Raw genomic sequence first — 27,926 nt, forward strand, 5'->3', positions numbered from 1 at the left:
TTCACAGCAAACATCTCCACACGGGACGAAAATATGTGTCCATGGGGAAGTGCAGCATCAGCTGGCCAGAGGTGGTTAAGTCCCAATCTGTTCTGGTGCTGGAAAAACACTTAAGGTCACTCCTGCAGCTATTAGGTTCTCATGGCAGCCTTCTAGGCACCAGGTTTTCCTCTGGTGGGGCCTCCCCTGGGGTCCAAGTCCACAGTAATCACCTGGGCCATCTTAAAGTCTACAGACTTGCTCCCTTTATAATACTTGTAACAATTGACAGGAGACTATTAATTTGACCCTTGGAGATGGTCCCCAGGGCCTAGGTGGGTAGGAGCAGTCCTGGTTTACAGAGTTTTTTTCCATGAGCAATCTTCAAGATGTTTCACCTTAGGCATAGGAATGTTCGGAGGATATGGTGATATGCCAATCTAATTGTATGCAATAGAAAGTGACTTTAGAATTCCCTATACCCAATTGTTGCCACTTACTTGCAGAGTTCCCATCTTCTTTTTTAGCACATCAACATTCTGTTTGCTACAAACCTTTCCCAAATCCCTCTACAAAGATTGCCCTAGCCACGTTAAAGGAGCAAGAGCTTGTCCATCCCTCTGGAAACTCTCCTATTGCTATGCGCTGTCCTCTCCTCTGTTAGTACTAGAGCTAGTTTTCCCTCCTGTTGGGTGCAGAGACAGAATATTTGGAATGGGTTTGGTAATGAATGGCTTCAGGTACTGGCGGTGCCATTTGCGATCTCCACCCGAAAGCAAGAGTTATTAAGGCTGCCCTTTCGGTTGCTGTATGTCTCCCATATTGCTAGTCCCTGCTATACAGCCACTGTTAAAAAAAAAATAATAATAATCCTGCCTTCCTGCTGCCAGACGCCAAGCCATTATCTTCCAGGCAATTAATGGGTGGTTAACTGACCAACCAGGGAAGTGCGTTCACTCTCTGAAGCAGGCTGGAAGCAGACCTGTTCTGAAGCAGTTTACTCCAAGGCAACACAAATAATTGATTTATGGCTATTCTTCTACTAAAGTAATTAACATTCTACCTTCACCAGTGAATTAGACTTTTAAAACTAAGTGGAAAATAACTTTGATCAATCTCTCTTTCATTTTCCCACACCAAGATTCAGTAAATTCACTTTAACTCATACTAGGCCTGTTCATAGAAAATATATTTTTACCTGCACAATGACAAATAGCTGTTTGCAGCTGCTCACCATGGCATATCTTTCCATAAAATCTAGCATGCCCCACGGTGGTATATTTTACACTGAGTACTGTGTACTTCAAGTGCACACTTTAGAAACAACATTACATAAACATACTTTTTTCCACAAGGCCTGCCATTTTCCTTTGCCAGGTGACCCGCAGTATCTTTAAACTGCAGACAATGAGAGTGACACTGTTTTACTGTTTGTTAGAAATGGGGTCTTTGGTTGACAGTCAGGTTACCCCCTGTTCAAGCAAGGACCCTCACTCTAGTCAGGGTAAAAGAGAATCACCCTCAGCTAACCCCTGCTTACCCCCTAGGTAGCTTGGCAGAGCAGTAGGCTTAACCTCAGAGTGCTAGGTGTAAAGTATTTGTACCAACACACACAGTAACTTAATGAAAACACTACAAAATGACACAACACCAGTTAAGAATAATAGGAAATATTTATCTAAACAAAACAAGACCAAAACGACAAACATCCAACATACACAAGTCAAGTTATGAATTTTTAGAGATTAAACTCAAAAATAGCGCATAGAAACAAAAATGCTTCGATGAGATGTTAACACAGAGTCGTGACGGAGTCGTTCCCAACAAGCCGACACCAACGGCGCCGGACACGGAGTCGTGTAGACCCCCAAGTACAGTACCTTTGGTGAAGAGTGAAAACAAGCCGATGCGCGAAGTCGGGGGTCACGGCGTCTGTGCGAAACGTTGAATCCATGCACTTCGAGCGGCGTCGGTCACGACGTGGTGCGGCGACTTCTACGGAGTCGCGGACTTCAGCGTGGCTGCAGCGGCATCGGGCCTGCGAAAAGCGTCGCGTTCCAGCAAAGGTCACGGCGTCGGTGCAGGCGGCGTCACCGGATTCAGCAGCGGCGTCGGTCCGGAGTCGTCCGAAGTTGATTTCTTTGGATTTCCACCAGCTTTCCTTTCAAGGGCCCAGGGACTGGATAGGGCACCACTAGTCAGAGCAGGAGTCTCTCCAGAGACTCCAGGTGCTGGCAGAGAGAAGTCTTTGCGGTCCCTGAGACTTCAAATAACAGGAGGCAAGCTCTAACTCAAGCCCTTGGAGATTTCTTCACAAGATGGAAGGCACACAAAGTCCAGTCTTTGCCCTCTTACTCTGGCAGAAGCAGCACTGCAGGAAAGCTCCACAAAGCACAGTCACAGGCAGGGCAGCACTTCTTCCTCAGCTATCAGCTCTTCTCCAGGCAGAGGTTCCTCTTGGTTCCAGAAGTGTTTCTCAAGTCTGTAGATTTGGGTGTCCTTCTTATACCCATTTTAGTCTTTGAAGTCACCTTTCTTCAAAGGGGACTCACGCCTACTTGTGAAATCCTGACTTGCCCAGACAAGGTCACAGACACCCACCAGGGGGTTGGAGTCTGCATTGTCAGAGGCAGACACAGTCCTTTCAGATGAGAGTGACCACTCCACCCCTCCCTCCTAGCAGAGATGGCTAATCAGGAAATGCAGGTTACACTCCAGCTCCCTTTGTGTCCCTGTCTAGTGTGAGGTGAAAAACAACCCAACTGTCAAACTGACCCAGACAGGAAATCCACAAACACGGTAGAGTCACTGAATGGTTTAAGCAAGAAAATGCTCACTTTCTAAAAGTGGCATTTTCAAACGCACAATCTCAAAATCAACTTTACTAAAAGATGTATTTTTAAATTGTGAGTTCAGGGACCCCAAACTCCACATGTCCATCTACTCTCTAGGGGAATCTACACTTTAATCATATTTAAAGGTAGCCCCCATGTTATCCTATGAGAGAGACAGGCCTAGCAACAGTGAAAAACGAAGTTGGCAGTATTTCACTGTCAGGACATACAGTATAAACCACATTACTATATGTCCTACCTTATCCATACACTGCACCCTGCCCTTGGGGCTACCTAGGGCCTACCTTAGGGGTGCCTTACATGTAAGAAAAGGGAAGGTTTAGGCCTGGCAAGTGGGTACACTTGCCAAGTCGAATTTATAGTGTATAAGTACACACACAGACACTGCAGTGGCAGGTCTGAGACATGATTACAGGGTTACTTATGTGGGTGGCACAACCAGTGCTGCAGGCCCACTAGTAACATTTGATTTACAGGCCCTGTGCACCTCTAGTGCACTTTACTAGGGACTTAACAGTAAAACAAATATGCCAATCATGGAGAACCAATTACGTACACATTTTAAACAGGAGCACTTGCACTTTAGCACTGGTTAGCAGTGGTAAAGTGCCCAGAGTAATAAAAACAGCAAAATCAGAGTCCAGCACACATTAACAACCTGGGGAACAGAGGCAAAAGGTTAAGGGAGACCACGCCAAGGATGAAAAGTCTAACACTGTTTAATACTCCTAATGGCTAACCAAGAAAAGGTGGAGGAGCCAAACTAAAATGATATCCTTCCTTAAGTATTACAATTATGATTTTTTTTATCTTATGGCAAATAAAAAAAACGTTGAATTACTGAGCGAAAGTCAGTAATAAAAGGTATAAAGTGACAGCGTCACAAGTTAAATTCAAGATTTTATGTCAAGCCACGGAGGCTCATTTTATAGTGTCTTTCAGCCAGTTAAGAAAACTAAACCAACAGAAAAACGTTAAAGAACTACAATTCCCACCAAGCTTAGGTGTTGGGCTGCTATTGTTACATTCATAGGTGACTCATTAGTCCAGCATAAATAGTTCGTAAATAAACTTGCCCTTCCTCTTTGCTGCTGCTGGACATGTTTCGTCACTCCTCTTATATTGTTATCTGCAATAATGTCCAGAATTAAGTGATCTTATTTGATAAAGTTGGGATTTTCCTACATGAATATTAGGAAAATCTACATTGTCCTTTATTTATTTTTATAAATGCAACAATCCCATTTGGGACCTATCAGTTACTGTGTACTTTGTGAGACAAAATACACAAACTGATTTTTGCGGCCGCAAAGCAGCACTAACCACTGCATAGAAATTGGAGCAAAATGGACAACTTACAAATACCTCATGCTAATTTTTGCCTAACCCCAAGCCAGACCATAAAAAGCAATACAGAAACTCAGTATATAGAATGAAACCCAAAAGGAGCAATCAATGACCCTTGGTATGCTAAAACCGACAGATCTGAAACAGATCTGTAGAGAAGTTGGATCTAAGTCATGAGTCTGGAATTTGGTCCCTACGTCATTTTGGAGAAAAGTCAAAATGGAGAACACTAGTCTGACTACTCAAGGAATGTGACTTTCCATTTTAGTGATTTACCAAACTGTGAAATTAATTTTCCACAAAAATCCGAATGAATTACAATTTCAAAGTCAGTGGACCGGGTATGGGCCTCCTGGATCCTGTGAACCAACGTAAACAAATTATCGGGTAATTCCCGAAAGACAGGCATTGTAAATGTATTAAGTGTTTTCTTCTTTAAATGGAGGCGGGGTGTTACAGAATTTTAACCAAAAAATACATATAAAAAAAGGTTGCAGTTGCCTGTTCTACCCCAGTTTGTGTAGGAAGGAGGAAGAGTAGAGAAAAGAGATGGAGAAAGGATTCAGGACAGGAAAACAGTCTGGAGAGAAGAGATAAGAAAAAGAAAAAAAATAAGATAAGAAACCAGTAAAACAGACCGGCTGGGTGAAGCAGTAGCAGGGAGAAAGGAAGGTGTGGAAGTGAGGAGTAGAAAAACCGAGAGAATGAGACTGGAGGGGAATATTACCTTTAGCTATGAGACCCCGACAAAACAAGCAAAAATAGAGAATAAATAAAAAGAGAATGGGAGCCATCCAGGGGGTCTCATACCATGAGGAACAAGATGTATATTAGCCTAAGGAAGATTCATTCAGTGGACTTTCGCGTGATAGGAAAGGCATTCATACGGTTCTATTCAACACATCTGGAATGCTACTCAGTTAAAAACAATCATTGGAAAAAGCAAAAGGTCTCGCGGTTGTGACCCATTGGCTTTGCCAAAGGTTTTCCTTTCTAGTTTTTAAACTTTTACCACACTTCACATCATCAGAGATGTAGTGCAAAAAATATAAATGAAATGTAAAAAATAGAAAAAGCCTTGAACGCGTGCGCTGGTTCGTTTTGTAGATGCACATACCATACTAAAAAATTATGTAGGGGCTTTTTTCCTTTTTAGTTACATATTTGAAGTAGATTGGTAACTAAAAAGAAAATAAAACAAGTAAAGCATTTGTTTAATGAAAGCAAGGTGGGTGAGAACAGAAGCAATGGGAAGTGGGAGCCAAACCACCGGGGGGGTGGGGGGGGGGGTCGGGGAGGGGGAGAAGCAAAAGCAACATGAGAGAGAGCCAGAGGAAGCTAGAGGAACACGGGGGAGGGAGGAAGGGATGGGAAAGCAATGCAGAGGATAAAGGGAAGCAACAGGGAAAAGCATACAGTCGAGCATGAAAAAAAGTGCAGAGACGAGCACTCTTGAAATATGGAGCAACAAAGTGCGAAGGGAGAGAAGGACACTAGCTCAAAAGTTCAAAAACGCGTTTACTCCCAAGGTGTGCTTAGCATAAAAACAAGAAGTGTTAGAAAAGCAAGCAGTTGAAGCAAAGATGCCTACCACTGAAAGCAACAGTAAAGAGGTAATGCTTCATGGGAGGGACAACCACAAGATTATTAAACTGAGACAAAATAAAAGGCAAATGGGAGATACAAGAAAGCCAACCAATGGTCGTCCTTCGAGCCTCTCCAATTACTTTATAAGCCAAAATGCTCCTCACAAGACAGCACATGCGGTGTCTAGTAGGCTTCACCTTAAAACGAAGAGACAGGTTTGAGGAGAAGGTTTCTATAGAGCAGGTATTCTCAAGTTGTTAGTTGAACTATAATGAAGCCCCTTAACTACAGGCAGTACCAAGTGTGTTCAGGGATATGGGTATTAGGACATGTTTAAGGGCTTATAAAAACATTTTCCCTTATGGGTAGAAACAGTAGTTTGGAATCCGTGGCAGACAATGTGAATCCCAGAAACACAAAAACAGTTTCAAACTATGAGTAAGATAAACAATGAGGCTGAAGTACGTATTACCCGGTCTCAAACATTATAAAAACATGTTTGTACAGTAAGGGGATACACTATAACGTCTGTGATTTGTCTGCTGACAAGTTTTATATGATAATCAACTGCACTGGATCTGAAATATTTACACTGGGCCCAATTAGAGGGCACAAAATGTTAGGAAATAAATTATGTATTTTATTTCATGCGTATAAAACCTTATGGTTAACTTACGTGACCCTCTGTTCAAATCCAGCCACACTACATACCTTTGGTAGCCAACAGCTTCTTCTGCTCATAGTCAAAGGCCTGAAGGTTAAAGAAGTAGAGGATATCTCAAATTCTGATTGTATTGAACGTGATCGCACTTAATCGCACACAAAAACACAGAAGCAGTGTGCTTAGGATTTAAAAGTATGTATATCCAATATCACAGTTACTGTGATTTTACTATACTAATATGCGACATAAAGTAAACATTTCCTACTGTAAACGCCTTTAACATTAGAATAAAATAGAACCCTCTAGGTCAATTAGGTTGCATTCCCAGGCGACATTTTCAAACTTCAGAGTAACTTATCTTATGAAACACACGTCTGTGGACACTGCTGCAAAGCTTGCTCTACAATATGTTCATGAATTTAGAATGCGATGCCAGCGTTACTTTTTTAGAGACATGGTACAAATAACAAGAATATCAACAGTGATCTGAGATAAGTGGTACAAAGAGAACATTTTGTTAGGATTCATGGACCATTTTATGTGCTTTTATTTGGCAAGTAAAGGATGCCCATAAGCTGTTGGAGTTGGAGGCCGGGTCAATGGTATTACCCTTGAGGGTGATGAGGGGGTATGAATAGTGACACTAACAGTAACACATGCAGTTCAGTCGAAAAGCAATACTCACATGTCCGCGATCATTCCACTGCACAACTCTAGGTGCAGTTGAATCGTGCAGTAAAACCGATGCAGCATAAGAAGGAGAAAACAGATAAAGTCCTTGTATACGTAAACAGACGATGAGTTACACACTTGCAGTCATGACAGAAGGGACGCAAAGGAGTCATTAGGATAAGAAGCGTCAACACGCATTGTTCTGACCCTGCATGAAGTGTTTGAACAAAAACTTCTGCAGCCTTTAAATCTCACGACATCTTCTCACACTGTAATGCATGACCCGTTTTCTCCTACAAAGGTGCAAGTTTTCCAGACTCTCTCCCAGACAGTGTTACCACCTAGCTTCATGTCATAAGGTCACCTTGGTTCAGATTTACTGACGCTTTGCAACCTGATGCAAAGTGTTATGTTGGGATTCACGATCCAACGCGAATCAGGATTTGCAATGGATAGTTTTCCAAAGTAACACAAAGTTGCACAATGTGATGCTTTGCATTACACTGCGTCTAGGAGGGGTTCTACGGGTGGTGCATGGGCATTCCCATGCAACCACTCATTGGTTTTTACCCAAATCCTTCTGTGCAAACTATCATAGACTGGGATATGGGCCAAAATCCAAATCCTCCTCGAGGCAGGCGCTGCAAGGTGGAATATTTCCATTTGATTTATTTCATTTACGCAATGGCGCAAGGGTTTGTGCATTGACTCATGCCAGCCAAAAATGTGCCAGCCCAGAGAACGAGGAAAACAGCTCCACATCCAAAAAGGATAACAGCGCCACAATCTAGTAGATATGGTGTGGGTCTGCTTTCTCCCTTGCTAGCAACACAGTGCAGCCCTATCTATAGCAGAATTGTTTATTACAAATCATTGTTATTAAGAGTTAATTTAAAATATGAGGGTCTAATCAGAAAGGCAATTTGGAGCACGTAAAGTATTACTCTTCTAGTACTCGTATATACTCTCGCACACCTCTGTGGATGGGCCCAAAAACATCTGAAGTGGGAATCAAATGGCCTTTGCCAGAGTATAGCCATATACGGTTATTACATATGTAAAGGACTGTGACTTTACTGCACTTTTACTAATAGGTAGTTGGAGGTTTTGGGCCCGATTCACAAAACTTCTGTAGCACTTGTTTCTGTACGCAAATGCTTTTGTAAAACAGCGCCGAGGTATCCTCAAGACTCAGAGACAGGTGGGAATTATAGCTCCCCGGTTGAAATATTGATATGAACATACTGATAAATCAGTATTTAAATGCATGAATACACGTATGCAAGAAAAATTCCCAGAAGCCACATCCCTAATTCTTATGATTCTGCATTTGTAATGTGCACAGCTGATGTAATAGCAGAGGACAGAATGGGTGAGAGTGCTTTGATTTCTAGTCACACATCTACATTATTCTCTTTCTCATTACTGAGAATCCTATATTAAAGTAAATCTGCTACTTTGTTTACAGGCACCCCATCAGTTTCTTCCTCTTTCAATTTTTTAGGTGGTGGTGGCCTACCCAATCAATGCCACTGTTGAAACTGGGTATTCTGACTTACAACAAAACACAGAATACTACAAAGTAATGCACACAGTGTAAAATATTCAGAAAAAGTGGAGTCTTGCATTATTAATGCAAAACAGCACACAAAGCAACCAGTCCAAACCCTTTCCCAATGGATTCCTCACGCTGTGACATTAAGTCCTGAATTCAGGTGAATTAAGCACCCCAAACCACCACCATAAAAATGTCTAATAGAAAGGATCCCTCAATCTTTCCTCCGGAAACAGTTATTTTTGTGGTTCACCACGGTCGAAATACAGATATGACAAAGAAGCCGGCAGAAAGTAAGCAGCAGCAATACCTATCCTGGCCCAATGAATTATTGTCACTGTAGAAGGTTTTTAGAACCGTTACAGCCATTTACAATCCGTTACTATGGTATGTGACTACTGTGATCTGACACTATAGAAAGGGAGGTCAGGAGTGATATTGCTATATGTGATGAAATGATTAGGACCGCCTCAGCATAGTTGGAAATATAGAGGGAAGGCAGGGGTAACAATTACTTGTTAATTATAAAACTAAAACAAATATCCTTTAGAGGAAAATGCCATAACCTCAGAACCAACCATTTTGCCATGTCTTGAGGGACTTAAACTTACAATGCAGACAACCAACTCTCCATAACCTGACAGAGTAGCATAATACAGCACAAAGATCTTATTCATGAGAAAATTCAGATCACCCTCTGATTTTGCAGCATATTGCAAATCATGTTCCCACAGCAGGCTCAAAAGTAGGCTCTTATGGCCTTGCACCATTGAAGGTAATCCTTACTACATGATTAACAATCTGTATAAACAACTGAAACCTACAGGGCAAGGAAACAGTATGGGGCTCAGAAGCCATTATCAAACCCTAAGACAAGACTCCTTGAAAGTATTGATTGCTTCATATTGTAAATGTAGCAGAATAATTCAAGTGAACCCATTCACAATTATAGGAAAAAGATTTCCAAGGCATGATCCCTGGAGGGGGACAGTGATGAGAATAGAATGGTAGATAGAAAGCCCATCCAAACAAATTAAATCACAATGAACAGATTAATAGAACTAAAGCAAAAGATGAAAATGTTCCTTCACAAATCATAGAAAATAAAGTGAACTGCAGCATGGACAATAGGGAACAAACTCTACTCACATCAGTCTCCCACAATGAACTTCAGTAGCAGCTGGTAGATAAAAGGAATGAGAGGATAGGCATACCGGAAATCATAAGGACAGAGCTAGTACATGACTGAAACCCAGACAAAGCACCTTCTGAGAACTAAAGCAAATATCAAACAGCAGGATGTTCGTCTTCTCTTCGAAGAGATGTAAAATTGGAGAGCAAACCACTCTCAGATCTTTCAAAAGTCTCTGATGCAAAGGAATTATTCTGAGACCCGTGCTCAGGGGCCTAGTCCTCCAAAAATCCATGCCTTATTTATATAGATCATCACACAAAAGACCGAACAAATCTCACTATCACAGAAGTAATTATATAAATTACTAAATATGAACACTATGGTCAGTGGGTTCTGCATGGTCACTGAGGTGTGCTTCTGATTTGACATGGCCTATCTGATCAGAAAATAACATAGTTCTAGACACTGTGGTATTTCGCTGCAGGCTTTTTCAAGTTTAGCAACACCAGAATCTCTGTTGTTGACCAATGGCCCAGGATTGAATGCTTCTCCATTGTCCTCAACCCTTATCTCTACCAAGCAAAGTCAATACTGGAGGAAGGCCAATCTAGAGTGTCCATCATAGAAAGTTATGTCAAAAAAGCCTTCATTCAAGCTGTCCAGGAGGTGAGCCGATTCATGTTTGTTCCAAATCCAGAATCTCTTGGGAACCAGAACTAATGTCAAGATCCAAAATAAACCCAGGTTTATGAGACAAAACGATTTATGACCACGTCCCCTTTCACCCTAATCCAGCTCTGCACTTAAGCCAGTGGTTGCTGGAAGAGAGCGGCAAATGCCTTGGTACTCGAGAGCTCAAGGATCCAGAAGTAAGGCTGCTTTTAGTCTATCTTGAAAAGAGCCCCTATAAAAGTCTAGGCCCTCAGAATAAGGTAGCTTCACCATGTGCCATAATATTTCTCTTGGGGAAAATATTATACTCAAAGCTTGAACACAAGGCTAGCACGGAAGAGCCACCAAAGGGAACCTAAGCAATGAACTCACATCCAAATCTGAATACGCATCCTGTGTTGTCCCAGATTCTAAAATGTCCTGGATGATCAGAGGAAGTATGATAAGCAGACAGTCCATCTTGATATGTATCACGACAACAAAACTGATGATACCCTTTAGATTCAGGATCCCCTCGCACACCATCCAACTCACCCCACACTTCCAGAGGCATTCGTGATGAGGAAGAAGATGGACTAAATTTCCTTCCATTGCAGAGGAAGAGTAACTCGAAAGATCACGTTTTCTCTAGACAATGGTAGATATCTCTTTTACCCTCCACCCCAGTGGAAACAGTGTAGAAAGGCAATGGGAATCTGAAGGAATGAAGGCAAATTAATTTACTACAATTAGCCTCATTCATAACTGCCAATTCACCCCTGCCAGTCTATGATCAATTTCCTCCACAAGTGTCAAAAGGTTTAGGACTTGGAAACAACAGAAGCATGGACATATACCTATGGTAGAGGGCAGTCAATAAGATGTGCCCCTACAAATATATTGGTAGAATGGTGGAGGTGAGAGAGGAAAGAGGGTACACACAGGAAAAGAATAACAGGATAGAGATAGACTAAATCGAAGACCCGGATTATCATCTCCAAATGGTGATATATAAACCAATGTTAGTTGAAAAAAATGAACCTTCATCAGAGGTATCTGTCTTACAATGTTTTCTTTCCAGCCCATCCTCCTCAGATATCAATGCACAACCTACCAGGGGAGAAGATCTAAAACCACTGAAAAGTACATCAGATTGAACCTTAGTTGTGTTTCAGTACTCAGAACTATTCCAATGGTGTATTCTCCCGCTTGCCTTTGAGATAAAATTGCCTTGGAAATCTTGACAAACAGATGAGCTGTATAAGCCTGCTTTACTTTCTGTCTACATTAGCAAATTGATGTCCATGTATGTTTTTGTAAAGTCAACTTCCATCACCTTCGAGCCAATATTCAGAGAAACAACATACTCTGTCAGCACAGAGGTTCTCCTCATCACTTTTGACAAAGTCCTCTATCTCCATGGGGCAGCATGGTCTCAGCATTCTCAAGCACAAACAGTTGGTACATAAACTGTGGAATTTACATCCTGTCCGTGTCTTTATTCTTTTGTATTAGATCGTGTGTGCACTACGTAAGAGCAGCTTTGGACTAGAAAGTAATGGCAGTGAAGGAAAAGCTTCACTCTGTTCCTCCACACCATCTCAGTTTCAGGAAATCACAGTTTGTTACTGAAATACTCCAAGATAGGCAGAGAGGGGCATTTGCAGGACGCAGACTGTGACGTCCCATCATAGCTTAGTTTATCCCTTAAGGAAGGCTCCAGAGGCTCGGCCAGCCTGAAACTCTACTTCATCTTCCTTGGGCACGTCCCAAAAGAATTCATGATTACTTAGCATTAATAAAACTGCGCAGCTTGCTGAGTTTATTAGAAAATAAATAAATGACATATAATCCCCCAAACCGGATCACATGAACACTAACAAGCACACCTTCAGCATAGGTGACTGGTGTGCATGCCTAGTGTCCCCTGTAACTGACAAGCCATAGGAAACCTACACAGTATTTGGGATGATTATCCATCTACAGAAGGCTGACCAACAAGGGATTATTTCAGGGCTAGGTTGGTCACACATCTACTCAGAGATCGTAGCATGTTTCTTCTCAGCACATGCATGATTGGTTGCAGCAGATACATAATACTTTTAGATGTTGTGACCAACTATGAAATGTTGAAATATTTCAGGATGTTTCTTTTCAGAATTGCATGAAAATCCTATAACTTTTTAGCCAATATGTGTGAAAAACTGTGGTCACAGAAATACCCCTTTTCTGCATGGGCCCTAGCTTTAAAATCAAAGTAGGCACCAGAGAAACGTATGTCAATGGCACGTCATATAAACGTGTGCTACATGAATGCTTACTTTCAGGTTTTTCAAAAAATATGTGACCAGTGACCAAAAAATATGGCATTTTGTTGGGATAATCTAATGTTTTGATGAGGGCGGGCATGGTTCTAAGGGCCATAAGTATGAACACATTTTCCCATAGTCATAGAATGGGTAAAAACCTTTGATACATCTGGCCCTAAAAGACACAACTTCCCATTATACTTCACAAATAATCGCCCCACAACCGAGCCTTTTATCGACACATCACCAGACTTACAAACTTCAGCAAAATACTATAAATTTACGTCTCAGACCGTTGCAAGGTTACATAATGCAAACTTTCTTCCAATCTGTTGTTAACTTGGCGGCAGTTCTATCGTCATGGGTACCTGCATGCTGTCAAAGGATGCCTGTGACCCAAGCCGGGCTCGTTCGGAATTCTGCTGGGCAGCTGCAGCTCTTTCTGCTGCTCGTTCACTCCCAGGAGCCTTTTTGTCTGCCACTGGACTTTCAGAGGAACTCATTTCGGAATCCGACAGCATTCTTTCTGTTGTACTGAAAAATGGATTGATGTTCTGGAATTAAGGCCTGAAAACGTCATCTTGGACCAGAAAATCAACAGTTTGCTTGATATACATTATCCATCCTGCAGGTTTCTTATATTTTTTTCTGAATAACAACTCAAAGTAGACACATTTTATTTAAAAAATAGAACAATCTCTGGTATTTCAGAGAATAACTCACTGTAAGTGGGAGTTTTTGGTACCGTGCAACAATTCCACTGTTTGCCTCTTGCCACAAGAGACTTTGGCAGAGGTTATCATTTGCTTCAGTTCGTTGGTATTTGCTGAATGTGAGGGGCTTCTTGGCATTCCCACTTCCACAAAAGCATCATTACAACCTGCAAAAACAGTGTTAGGATGATGAAGTTTGGGAACTAAATAAAAGTAATGACTAACAATCTAAAAGCAAGCAATACATGTTTAAGGCAAAGAACAAAAAATATTTTTGTTGAATCTGTGGTGTAAACAGCAGTCTCTTAGTAATGTTTTTGTTGCTTTCTTGAAATGTCAGTTTTCAAGTGGGCAATGGCAGTGGGAACCTGAAGTGAGTTCTGGATAGTTGTCAGTAAACATCACATTTTTTTCTCGCAAGAAAATCCTGTGGTGACAAAAGCACAGATTGTTAAACAGGCTAAACACTGTACTTAAAGATAAGTGAAGTTACATGCAGCTGTCAAGTAGTAATCTGTAAACAAAGAATTTGGTGATTTTATACAGCTTTTATGCTTTGTGTGCATCACTTGCTTTATATTTCCAACACTGGCAAGGCACTATGCTCTAGAGGAAACCAGAATTATACACGCTGTATCACGGAACATTTTTGGCTGGTGTTGTTATATGTCCTGGGTAGTAAGTTACGGAAACACTTGGTGCAAAGTCCTTGTATCACCATAGTAACAAAGTAGATTTATGAAGAATTTTGGCTAAGGACTGCATGTATGAGCAGGACCGGCTTTAGCACTGGTGGCGCCCTGTGTGACAGTCTTTTTTGGTGCCCTCCCACCCCTGACCACCTTCTCGGATTCCCTCACTACCACCCGGCAAATGTACCCCTCAGCTCTCCATAGATTCCATAGATTTTCCCATACATTCATTTATTTTAGAGAGCTTGTAAATGCTTGTTTTACCAATCCACTCAGCTATCTGCATAAAATATAGTTCTGTTCTTTGCAGCAGGCACATTAACCCTCTACAATACTTCATGGTGAGTCCAAGCTGCCGCTAAACAAAATTCCCTTTTCGCTCCCTAGCAGGAACATAATTCACATTGCCTTGACATTTTATTTGCTTCTTGAAGGCTGGATGCACAAGGAACTTTTCAGTAGGTGCTTTTAAATCACACGTTTCGTACGTTATTGCTAAACAGAGCGCCCCCCTGAGGTCAGCGCCCCTTAATCCAGGTCAACACCCGGTGAGGCCGCATTGCTCGCACCACTCTAAAGCCGGCCCTGTGTATGAGACTTAGGGGGTCATTATGACCCTGGCAGCCGGCGGAACACTGGCGGTAACACCGCCAGCAGGCTGGCGGGGTTCCGCCAGTGTATTATAACCGTGGCGCATTAGCCACGGCCATACAACCGGCCCCTCCACTTTACTGCCAGGCTTCCGCCAGGCTGTCATAATCCCCATTATGAGTCCCCAACCGCCAGCCTGTCCATGGCGGTAAACACCACCATGGAAAGGCTAGCGGTAAGGGGGTCTCGGGATGCCCAGGGGGCCCCTGCACTGCCCATGCACTTGACATGGGCAGTGCAGGGGCCCCCAGGCACAGCCCCATCGCACATTTCACTGCCTGAATTTCGGGCAGTGAAATGCGCGACGGGTGCTGCTGCACCCGCTGCTCATCAACTTTCCACCAACTCTATTATGAGCCAGCTTCAATGTAGATGTGACTTTTCCGCTGGGCCAGCAGAAATGTCAAATTAGGGTGCCAGCAATACCGCCAGCAGTGGCGGTATTGTGGCATCCGCGGCTTTGGTGGTCTTTTGTCAAGACCGCCAAAGTCGTAAAGAGGGCCTAAGTATTTTAAGACTACGTTACTGCTGACAGTGTGTGGGAAAGGTTGTGACCCTGTTTAGGTTGATGAGGTTGGGTTTAGATTAGGAATTTGAGTCAGCCTCATTTATCTTTCACTGTGTCTTCTGGTACTTCATGCCTCATCGGTGATGTTGGGCATGGGATGAGCATGAGGGAGTTAAATCGGTTCCAATCGGTTTTAACTGTATTATCTTATATGTCTGAAAGTTAATCAAACATTTTTTAAATCTATTCCATTTCATTTTTTGCGAAAAGCGAGGCTGGCACATGTATTCTTCAGTAATTTATCCTTTTTATTGTAGAGGATGGCAAAGATATACCAGTTGTGTCGTCCTGCCACAGGTGTTCCACTGAATGCTGCTTACATTTAATAACATCGGCACCGAAATGTATTCCAGTGGATTCAGAACATTTTCACTTGCATTTGACTGTCACCTGACTACAACTTCACCATTTGCAAATACCATCCTATTGCCTTCTACAAAGACGTACTGTTGTGGTGCAGGACAGACATGCACTTGCACCCTATTCTTAACATTCGGGGATGTATACCGGTGATGCAGTAGCACTGACACTTATACATGCATGATCGTGCCTATATCATGTAGTTTATTTGTAAACATCTTGCAGAACAAAAGCATGATATTAACCGTTGAAGAACCCAATGCCATTAATTCTGTAGTAATAAATCTTCAGCTCATTGTTGATTTTCTGAATCATCGACTAATTATAATTGAAATTAAAAGAATAATGAAAGTGATTTTTAAATTGCTCTTTATTAGCTTTACGTTTTCCTATTCACAATAAAAAGGCATCTTCTCTTCGTCATCTCTCCTGATGAAAATGAGTGGCAAGGAGTAATTTAGAAACTCCGAAAGAATGCATTTAAATGTATTTGTAATCTACTAGGTGTATTTAAAGGGGAAATACGGTGCACCAAGGGAATTAGCTCAAAAGTTTATACACTAACTAGTCTACATACAACGGTGCACTACTATGGGGAATACACCCTAACCCCAAATGCTGGCTGTGCAACCAGTCAGACTATACATGTACATTCTGTGGCACCCGTTGGCAGTTAAGCCGATTGCATCCCGTTCGCGCTCCTCTAGAGGTGTTGCACACTACCACAGTGCATGCATAAATAAGAGTACTGTATTCGTTTAAAAAATGTGAAGCATTACACCAGGGTATGTACTTGAGAACAACGGGTGCCACAGAATGTACATGCATTTAAATGTATACTATTTATTAAAAATGTAAACATAGAGAAAATAATTCCAGCTGCCAAATCCAATCAGGATTGTTTTAAGCACTAACATGATCGCATCCCTTCAGACTCTATACTAGTTAGCCACCAAATGGAGGAGACAGTTAGTAAAAAGGCAGAAAGCAGGACGTTCTTTCTGCAGTCCAGCAAAAAAAAAAAAAACGCTGGTCATTTTTTATTTATTTTTACAATATGTATATTTTATTTTCTGTTTTGCACAGATAGTTTCCTTCTAATCGTAAATTCGACCTCTACTGACAAAAGTGCTTGGCCACTTCTCTCTTAGTAAGTCTCCTGAAGAAGAATTATGCAAGGGTTTCAGTTCTGAACTCATTTGCCATTTGGACTTCTACGGTCTGTCTTCTAGCATCAGCAGATTGCTTCCCTTCGGAATGAAGGTCTAATGGACATGGTTAGGCCATCTAACTTGAAAGAGCCAGCATTGCTAAAAAGGGTGTGAGTACTGCTGTGCAAGAAAGCAAGTATCATTAACAGAGTTGTGGTAGGGAAAGTAGTCGATCCTGCTGCCAGTGCATAAACCACTAGGCTAGTAAAGGCTAATCCTGGACTGAGCATGAGAATTGGTTAATATTTTCATCACCAGGACTGGGTGATAAATTCCACTCTGCCAGCGGAGTTGGTGGAATTTTGGCCACTCGTTCCAGCCAAATACCACCAACATGGTTAGGTCACCTAACCAGACTGAACCAGCATTGCTAAAAAGGTGTGAGTACTGCTGCAGACAATAATTCTGGTATCATTAAGTTGCGATAGAGAACCTATTGGCCTGCTGCCAGTGCATAGTGACTTGGAGTATGTAAATCGGTTAATCATTTTATCATCAAGGGTGAGCGATAAATCCCAATCCATCAGTGAAGTTGGTAGAATTTTGGCCACAAGTGCCAGCCAAATACTTCCAACTGCCACATGGCAAAGTTTTTTCTCGCATGTGGCTCGTCAACAGTAAGTTGGCAAGCACAAGTGAAAATTGGTATCCTCTAGTGCATTTTTCGGGTGCTAGGAGGGCACCCTGCAAGATTTCCCCTTGAAGTGGGTAGTCGTGGGCGGCCACAACCATTTGTGGTGAAAAAGTTGATGCTCGAGTAGAAAATCTAAATACTCAACATCAAAACCAACTTGAGGAGCAGCACCTTGTGGCATGCTGAGTGGCGTGGTTCACAGTGATTTATCAGCATGGATCGAGCTTTCAGCACTAAAAATCACTGCAAACAGTGTAATGTGATGAATTCCACTAGTTTGCAGAACTCTGCAAAAACATGCAGAGTTTTCATATAACTCAACAAGTTCCACCCAATACTACTTATCGTATATTCATGACCTTAACCCGAAATACCTTACTTCTTCTGGCAATGCCATAATATTTTTTGCCATGTTTGGAACTCCAGAATCCATGTCGTAGTTTCCATAATGTGTTTTTGAAATTTTTTTTTTTTTTTTTTTTATATTGTCATTGTTCATATAACCAAATAAAGTTTTTGAACTACAGCAGACTCAAGTGCATCTTCTTTGTTTGCCAAAGTTCACCTTTATGATTGCATCAAGTACAGTCAAGAATTATGTGCACCTAAATCTGACATAAGACCAGAGTATAAAAATTGTACTTTGTAAACTGGATAATGTAAATGTATTTTTAAGTTGAACAATGCAGTTGTAATGACAGTGTGGTGGTCTGTGTGAAAAATGCACTTAGCAATAGCAGTTTTTAAAATGATTAAAAAACAAACATTTAAAAAAGGGATACTGTACCTTCTTCATTGTTTGATTTGCTGGACACTTGATCGGAAGGGCTATGGCTATTTGTCTGTCTCGAAGTGTCTGTGTGATTTGCACTTAGCACCTTTTCTCCCAGAGATGATGCCGAAATAGAACCATATTTCATGTTTGAAGGCTGCAAACATTATGAAATATAAGTATAACTGTAAAAATTAAAAACAATGCTTTTTCTTCCAATCTTTCACGCTTGTTATAAATGACCCTTCTTGCGGTAATCCTATTTATCGGGGATCGATCTTGGGTTTCTCTTCCAGATTTATGATTTCCTTCAAATTAACTCTGAAATACACATTTCTTCTTCCATACTCCGAAGCCATAGTTTAGTTAAATGTAATATGTTGCCGTTTCAAAGTAAAGGGATAAAATCTTATTGCCCACACTGACACATGCAGCTTAAACCCTCTATTTATGAATAATTCTTACACAACATCAATGACTGAGTTGTTTTTAGATGATTGCTTCTTGTCTACATTGTCTAAAAAAAGGGGGAAAGATCGGGAAATTGCAAGCAGCCTCCAGGTCCCATCAAGTCTCAAGTCCAAAATATATTACTAATCATCCCTATGGCAAGCCATTGCATGCAGCTCGAGTGATGACTAAGTTTACTGCTTCAGCGTAGAAACATTACTTAATTTATATTTTGATGTGTTTCTTTAACCTACATGCATTATTGTCTATCCTATGCATAAGAACATTTCTGGATAGCAATCACATATGCAGTCACGATAGATAGATAGATAGATAGATAGATAGATAGATAGATAGATAGATAGATAGATAGATAGATAGATAGATAGATAGATAGATAGATAGATGCATTTTCAACACCCGCAGTCTTCAAAGCTCCTCCAAGGACCAGGTGCCGCAGATCAACTTTTCTACCAAAAAGTTTATTTCTGGTATGATTCCACCATCGTCTATTTTGGCCAAACAAATGGCCTTGTTCACACTTGCGCAGCACCATTGTTGATGCTTTAGTCCACACGTGGCCTTCACCACAAATGAAAGACTTACATTGCCATGAACACCATGGTGTCATTGCATTATTAACAGGCTCTGTTTACTTTTAAGCTTGATGTGTAACTTCGATTACAATATTTAAAGTTCATCGATAACAGTGCTTAATTAAACTAAAAAGGTGTAGTATTAAACAATTTATATCATCAACATCGTTCTCTTTCATTTGTGTTGTCTGCCTACTAGCTTTGAGCTCTTTCAACTTTTTGAACCAACCCATTTAGCACCACAATCAAGCTAAAGTGAGCGATACACTTACACAGGTCATCTCAATATTCTCTGGGTATCACAATTTATTTGTGATTTTTTACATTATTTGTACAACCTCAATCATGACCAAGTGGACAATTCCATTTGGTAAGCACATTTGCCCTGCAATATTTATATTTGACGATATGTTATATTCAACAACATGTTATACAAAGTCAAGATTTTGAATATACAAAAGTGTAGATCTGAAAAAGTCCCTCTTCCCTCGTGCCCAGTTGGGCAATCCTTGATTTTAAGCTCTTTACACAAAGGAAAAACAAACTAAATCTCATATTATTTTTTGGGTAAGTCAACGTATTCAACAAGATTCCAATTTCCAAGCCACACACACCTTTCAATGTACTTCACGGCACTGAGCATCCCAGAAAAAGAAAATAAGCAAGAGAGGACTTTTTTGTACAGGGTTCACAGAAAGGTGTATAACTTCTACCACAAGCATATTATATTATATATATATATATATATATATATATATATATATATATATATATATATATATATATATATATATATATATATATATATATATATATATATATATCAAAACAAATGAATTTCAGGGTTGGAGTGCCGCATAAATTATGTAAAAAAAGAAGAGAGATCTCTGTGTAGTTCCCAAGTTTAGGTGGAGAGCAGCTCCAGTACGAAGCACCCTACAACACCCAGCGGCACTAGATTTGCTCACCTCAAATGTCTGTTTATCTAGCAAAGTTTTTAAGCATAGGATCAGCACAGTGCTATCCACGCTGAGCTAGATAGGGACAAAGTATTTTGCCATTTGTACAGCAAAGTCTTTAAGCATAGGTTTGACAGTGTCAACCTTGCTGAGCTGTAAAATGGAAATGTGTCACTCTAACCCTGAAAGGGATTTGTTTTGACTTATACTGGGTTCTCCCTTGTGTCTGGACAAAGCTAAACCTCTCTGAAGAGCTCTAATGAGAGTGAAACACGTGTCAGGGGTTGCTTTTACTCATTCCAGGTCTGCTTGGAGATATATATATATATATATATATATATATATATATATATATACACACACACGTTTGTGTGCACATGCACATATATACACACATATGCCTATATATATTTAATCACTGAAAAAACACAAAGGTGAAAGTGACGTTATAGTTAGGTAGATATGTCAGTGACAACATTAACGTGTTGAACTACAAAAATAAAAAACACACAGAAATTCATCTGTTAACAGAGCTAACTATACTTTGTGCCTCTGCCATGTGCTGCTTATGACCTTACACATGACATCACTCATGACATGTTCTAGGACATCATTTATGACATCACCAATACTAAATTATTTTTTAATAGTCATCAAATAAAAAAAATAAAAATAAGTTAATTTAGATTTTTTTCATTTTTTTTTCAAACCATCAATAAGCAGTTCACTTAAACCTAAGGATAAATTTAGGATTCAAGGAAAATCTGCAGATTAACTAATGAAGAATTGCTCGAAACTATGTGCGAAACACTTGATGTGCTGAACATGTGTCACCGACCAGAATGATGTGGTAATTACCCATGAGTGGGAAAAATACAGATTTATTGTTTTTGCTCACCTTAACATGGCCATTGAGAGAGATGGGACATTTCTTGCTTTCAGAATGTATATGGACATCCACTGGAGTCAGTCCTGGAGGGGGCGAGGGAGGTGTCTGACCGTAATGAGGCACTCCTGACAGAAGTATGCTGGTTAATGTGGCCTGAGCTGCAGAAGGTAACACCAAGTGCTGAATGGCGGAAAAGCCTAGAATAAAAGTTATTGTAAGAAACTCTTTAGTGCATAGAAATACCACAAAAGTCTAGTTCTGCTATATTGAACCACATGTACAAACAGGACATACCTTCATTTTTAAAAATAACGGCATCTGTATCGTAGTTTTCCTCAGAAAATATCCATATTTTAGAGAGATTCGCAAAAATCTCACAGGGATTTTCTGGGAATCTACACAAAGCTTTTTGAGATGCACTTCTACTTTTCAATACTTATTTTGCGCTACCGTGCCTTAAATCACCAACAGTACATGGGGCAGAATTCTACACGTGAACATCTTAGCACATATGCACATTTTTTCAAGTGGAGAAAATCCTGCGACCAAGCCTTCCCAAAAGAGAAGTTTGACATTCATAAAAGTCATTTACGAGCAAAAGTCACTTTATTCTTCAAATATAGATTACTTTACTCATCCTGGTTTTGATTACTGGAATGAACATGCAGGTCCCAAGAACTACCCCGTGTGGCAATCCAGGTCCTAACAGCTCACATAAATTCCTGGGGCACTGCATCTGTCAGTGGAGAGACACTACGAATGATGGAACATGACACATCAATTCTATACATTTCACTCCAAATGATGTGTCACTGTCACAAAGCTTAGAAATACAACATGCTGCAAAACACCAGGTGTCGCTTTAGCCAGAACACTGGGGAGGCACAACCAGCATGTACTTCCACTTTCCATGCCCTCGGGGCACTTCAGAAATACAATACAGAAAGGCCACAGGTGCTTGTGCGGCACTTTCTGTAATACAGATTCTTCTGGCACGCATGTGGTACTGTTGTGCTCCTAAGTGGGAGCTATCTCATTGGCAGTGGTCATGGCCCCAGGAAGATAACATTTTGCCTCTGTACCTGTGCTCTATTATAGATACAGGTGCAGAGGAGCTACAAGGAGGCTCGCTGATTATGCAACAACAAAAGGTGTCATACAGGCAATACATCCCCACTGGGGGAAGGGGGGCTGTCCCAGGAGCCCCTTGAGACATGCCCCTTCAGGTGGGTAGTCAGTCACTGGGCCCACCTGCCAGGGGATCTCTTCCTCCCTTTCAAAAGCATATGGCTGGGTCCAAACTGGGGTGGCATGGAGAGCAAAATAATTGATAGATTAAACCCAAATCTGTGACTGGGAGTGAATGTTTGATTGGTTCCGCATTCCGTCCATCATTTCTGTTTCTTTGCTTTTGACGCCATAAGTGCACCGGGTATGCCCAGACGTGGGTCTCGAGCTCACTATGCCCCTGTATTCAAGCTAACCTGGCTGATGAATGGTGATACCCAGAACCGGTCCCAGGATGCTTGTTTCCAGTTCACGGAGGACTTGGCCTGGCAGTTCGGGCTGGACTGTTCCCATGGGGAACAGGGTCAAGACTGATTTGCATATGGCTGGGTCCAAACTGGGGTGGCATGGTGAGCAAAGGAATTGATGGATTAAACCCAGATCTGTGACTGGGGTTGGATGTTTGATTGGTTCCGCATTCCATCCATCATTTGTGTTTCTTTCCCTTTCAAATGCAGGCAGTTATGCTGACTGCAACATCAAAGATAAATCAGCTTCTTCACTAAAGCGCTGCCCTAAACAGATATAAGTTCAAGGCTGCATCGAGAGTAAAGCATTAACTGCAGTACGGCACACTGAACCTGTTTGCGCCTAGCACACCCACTTAAAGGTGTACCACAGAATAGAGCAGTGCACATTTTACATAATATGGTACCCAGGTGCTAGAGACTTTTACCCTTTAAGTTTTCCTTCTTGGAACTAAAATGATATAATGTCTTGATTTTACAAAGCACACTTGCACCCTGAGGTCTCTTAGTGCAGAAGCAAAAAGTACATGAACTCACAAAGATTTAATGCTGATCAAAATATTAGAATTACAGTAAGGAAAGGTCATAAACTTTCTTCCTACAGTGTAGGTAGGATAAAGTAGACTTCAGCACCTACGGAAGGTTATTTCACAGCTTAGGAGCAAGAAAACAAAAGGATTTGCCACTAAATGTTGGTTTGATAAATCGGGGGACAATTAGATTAAATAGGGATGAACTAAGATGCTAAAATGGCAGATTTATACTCAACCTAGGTTTAATGAAGTTAGGTGAAGACCAATAGCTAATATTGTGAATAAGACATATCAATTTAACCCCATAAGTGCATTGGACAGCCGGGAGCCATCCGATGCAATGGTGCAAATGTGCATCAGATGGCTCTCGGCCGACCACGCACCTGGCACTGGAAAACCCTCTGGTGAGTGTACCAGAGGGATTTCCTTTCGATATTTTCAGCCTTGGTTACTGGGGAAGAGATTCCCCAGCAACCAAAGTTGAAAATATCCTCTCCCTGTAATGAAGATCGGGCCGCCTTGCGTGCTGATCTCATTACATGGAAAATTAAAGTAAAATGAGCCTATTGGCTGATTTGATTTCATTTTCTTTGGGACTCAGGGGCATTTCTCAGCCCCCTAAGCACTGATTTCAATGGGAAAGGTACTGTTGGACACCGGAGAATCTCCCCTTTCCCTAGTGGATCCCTGCTTGGGGACTGACTCAGGAGAGTAATCCCCAAGCACAGATCCACCGCTAGACACTAGGGAGGGGGGAGCAGCTCCTTGAGCAAGGAGTTTTGCTCCACCCCAATTTTGGGGGGATTAATTCATCTCTGATTCATTAATAGATGGGGTCAATAGCCCCTAATCTGCCACCCCAGGAGGGACAGAAAGCACATTAGGCAACAGGTACTCTTTGTTTTATTAAGGAAAGTGTGGTGGCTGCCCACCACGGGCATGGCAATGACCCTATCCGTGACCCAACAATAAGCACAGTCTTTATGCCCCCCACTAAGCACCAGGATTTTTATATAAAAAAAATGGTGGTGGGCCATACCCTCACCCCACATAAATGATGAACAAAGACTTTCTGGGGGCAGATAGGGTAATTACCCCCTAACTGCCCACCCATGGGGGGGGCAGAAAGCCCACTAGACACCAGGGATTTATGTTCTTTTTTTTTTAATAAAAGAGGGGTGGGGGCTGCCCACTATTGGCCCAATCCCATATAAATGGTGACCAAAGTCTTTCTGCCCCCCCAGTGAGCAGATAGAGTAATTACCCTTGATCTATTCAATCCTTGCAGTCTTATACAGCCATTGATACCAGGAGCCCTACCATCACTGCCCAAGACAGTGAGAAGGTTGATGAGTGAAGATAGGTTCATATGTCAAAAAAAGCCAGGTGTAAGAGGTTTTGCTAAAGAAATGTTCGAGCTTCAGGAGGTGCAGTTCCAATGGCAGGGTGTTCCAGAGTCTGGAGGCCAGATAGGAAGTATGTCGGCTGCCCCAACATGCCCTATGGATTCTGAGGACAGCATTTTGTACAGTCTACAGCTTCCTCATGACAAAACATGGGGAGCCTGAAAACAAGGCATTCCCATAGTCAGGGTGGCCTAGCTCAAGAGCCTGCATAACAATCTAGCAGTGAAAATGAGGAGATGAAGAACCTTCCGCCGCACTTTCCAAGTGCCATAGCTGCATGCTTTTTTCATGAGGATCCATAGTCAATCCTGTATCGAGCCATATACCAAGGCTCTTTGTTGACTCTTTAGGCCTAGGCAATTCAGTAAGGTAGTCGGGGAGAAGGCTCGAATTGTGAGAACTAAAACTGTTATCCAACAGAATGATCTCTGCTTTATCCTCAATTGAGTTTCAGTTTACAATTTGACATCGAGCTGGCTACCTCCTGAAGACATGCGGTCGGGGAAGTGGCCTGAATGTACATCAGGGTAGACTGACATGACCAGCTGGGTGTTGTACACATAGCACACGAGCAAAAGCCCATGAGCCTGGATGATCTCAGCCAGGGGGCGTAAGTAAATGTTGACTAAAGTAGCGCTCAGGGAAGAGCCCTGTGGCACCCCACAGCATGATGGAAAGCTGGCAGAAAAAAAGGACTGAACCTGAAAGAAGAGATTCTGCAAAAATGAGGCAAGCCAATCAAATGCTATGTCCATGACGCCGACACTGGAGATCCTTTTCGGGAGAATAGGATCATGTAGGGTGTAAAAGACAGCACTGAGATCCAGCAGAATTATGGCTGTTGATTCTCCTTGACACAGGATACTTCTGAGTTTCCTGACTGCAACCAGTAATGCTGTTTCTGTACTGTGGAGAGGGTGGAAGCCTATCTGATTGGGATGTACCAGCGATTCAAAAAGTCAGAGAGATGCTTAATGACATATTTCTCCAGTAATTTAGAGACACCGGGTAACAGAGACATTGGTCTAAAATTGCTCAGGTTTAAAGGATCCATATTATGTTTCTTAAGAAGCAACTTGACTATAGTGTGTTTCCATTTCTGGGCAACATGCCCAGGAACTAGTGAGAGATTCAGTACTTCTGTCAGTACTGGGGTAATGATATGAGACCCTTGGTGGAGAATGAGTAAGGGTGCAGGATCCATCGGAGAGACGGATTTTAGCAGATCCTCGACCAGGCATGCGGAGAGAGGAGGGAAGACTGAAAGTACATTTTGGAGAGTCAGCGGAGGAGTCACAAGAGATGCCAGTCATCGTATTAAGATCATGGGGAAAAGAGGAATAGATATTCATTATTTTTTTTTAGTATTAAAAATTCCTCTGGGAGAGCTGGTGGAATTGGTGATTTTTGTCAAATAGTAGGCAGCTGTTCCCTTTGGTGGGGGAGGGGTGGGGGGACTGTAGGAAGCCTACTAGATGCAAGGGATTTTTTTTTTTTAAAGGTTTGGGGTTGCCCGCTATGGCTATGTCCTCATCCCAAATAAATGGGGACACAGTCACAACCCAATCAGCCCTGGAGGGCAGACAGCCCACTAGGCAACAGTGAATTTATAAAAAAAAGAAAGAAGAATAGAGGGCTCGGGGCTGCCCACCACCATGCCATCCCCACCCCAACTGAAGGGGGCAATAGTCTTTCTACCCCCACAAACTAAATCTTCTCATCCCAATGACATGCAAGATGACACTTGACTTATCTGGGTTTTGATTTTACATACGGACCAAGAGAGCTTGCCTAACTCCCAATATCATCCCACTTGCAATGGTGAGTGGCTGCACTTTTTGGACTTGCTTCACATGCACCCCACACCAGCTTTTACCCACACTGTCCTGCAAACCTCCAACTTTGCCTGAAATCACACATTTTCCCTAAATTTCTTGGATAGAAACATCCGGAATCCACAAAATTCCTACCACCCAGCACTCCCCCATCAGCAATAAGAACAGATCCAACTGTGTTTTTTTGCATGGGTTCCCAATGTCCTTGGTTTGATCTGTTCCTGTTGCGGTACTAGGCCCAGCCACATGAGTGGGGCAGCATTTTTTATTTTCACAGGTGAGGCAATGCTGGGTGGTAGGAATTTTGTGGCTTCCTGCGAATTCATAAAGTTTCCATCACAGAAATGTAAGGTAAATGCATGATTTCAGCAAAGTTTGGGGTTTCCAGGGTATTGTGGCTAAAACAACGTAATGCAATCCACACACATCACTCCAACCTGGATTCCTCTAGGTGTCTAGTTTAAAAAAATGTATGGGTTGGCTAGGTTTCCTTAGGTGCCAGCTGAGCTAGGGTCCAAAATCTAGAGCTAGCCATATTGGAAAAAGAGAGTCAGTTGTGGGTGAAAAAAAATCTGCTGTGTCCATGTTGCGGTTTGGGACTTTTCCTGTCGTAGACACTAGGCCTACCCAGCTACGTGAGGTACCGTTTATATCAGGAGACTTGTGGGAATGCCAGGTGAAATGAAGTGTGTGGCTCCCCACGAACTCCAGAACTTTCCATCAAAGAAATGTGAGGAAATTGTGTTTTTTTAAACAAAGTTTGAGGTTTGCAAGGGATTCTGGGTAGAAAAATGTGGTGAGAGCCACACACATTAGCCCATCCTGGATACCCCTAGGTGTTAGGTTTTCAAAATATACAGGTTGGCTAGGTTTTCCTAGGTGCCAGCTGAGCAAGGGTCCAAAATCTAGAGCTACCCCCTCATTGGAAAAAGAGCGTCAGTTTTCAGTGGAAAAATGTGATGCGTCCATGTTTCGTTTTGGGTCATTCGTCTACTCAAAAAAGTGAGGAACCATTTTTATTGGGAGACTTGTGGAAGCACAACATTTGTTATCACCAATTGGATTTTGATGCATTTGTTCCTTTCAAATGTAAGCCAGTGTATACAAAAGAGGACATTTTGAAAAATATCCTCCAAATCATACACTAGTACGGGTACCACAAATTCAGAAATATAGACATAACCAATGCTCCTAAACTTTATATCTTGTACCCATTTAAGAAATAGATGTGTTTCATGGATACCCATTATTCAGTCTGCCTATTTTGCTTCAAGAATTGATCAATACTCGGTGCTCAAAGAAAAACCGTTGTATGGTGCAGCTCAGTTATTTGCTCTGGCTACCTTAGGTTCTTGGAGAACCTTAAAA

At 41.7% G+C, this 27,926-nt stretch overlaps 1 protein-coding gene across 2 annotated transcripts in view; it reads right to left on the bottom strand.

The window, feature by feature from the left end:
- BICC1 (BicC family RNA binding protein 1) overlaps nt 1-27,926 on the bottom strand; it is an 821,381-nt gene that overhangs the window by 66,849 nt on the left and 726,606 nt on the right. For both annotated transcript variants that reach the window (XM_069240970.1, XM_069240969.1), the window contains 5 exons: nt 21,259-21,446; nt 18,371-18,512; nt 13,478-13,634; nt 13,123-13,288; nt 6,480-6,519 (listed from right to left, as the gene is read on the bottom strand). In XM_069240970.1, coding sequence (XP_069097071.1) covers nt 6,480-6,519; nt 13,123-13,288; nt 13,478-13,634; nt 18,371-18,512; nt 21,259-21,446 — 693 coding nt within the window. The remainder of the gene's footprint in view (nt 1-6,479; nt 6,520-13,122; nt 13,289-13,477; nt 13,635-18,370; nt 18,513-21,258; nt 21,447-27,926) is intronic.

Source organism: Pleurodeles waltl, chromosome 6 (genome assembly GCF_031143425.1).
Source record: "Pleurodeles waltl isolate 20211129_DDA chromosome 6, aPleWal1.hap1.20221129, whole genome shotgun sequence".
In the NCBI taxonomy this organism is placed as follows: Eukaryota; Metazoa; Chordata; class Amphibia; order Caudata; family Salamandridae; genus Pleurodeles; species Pleurodeles waltl.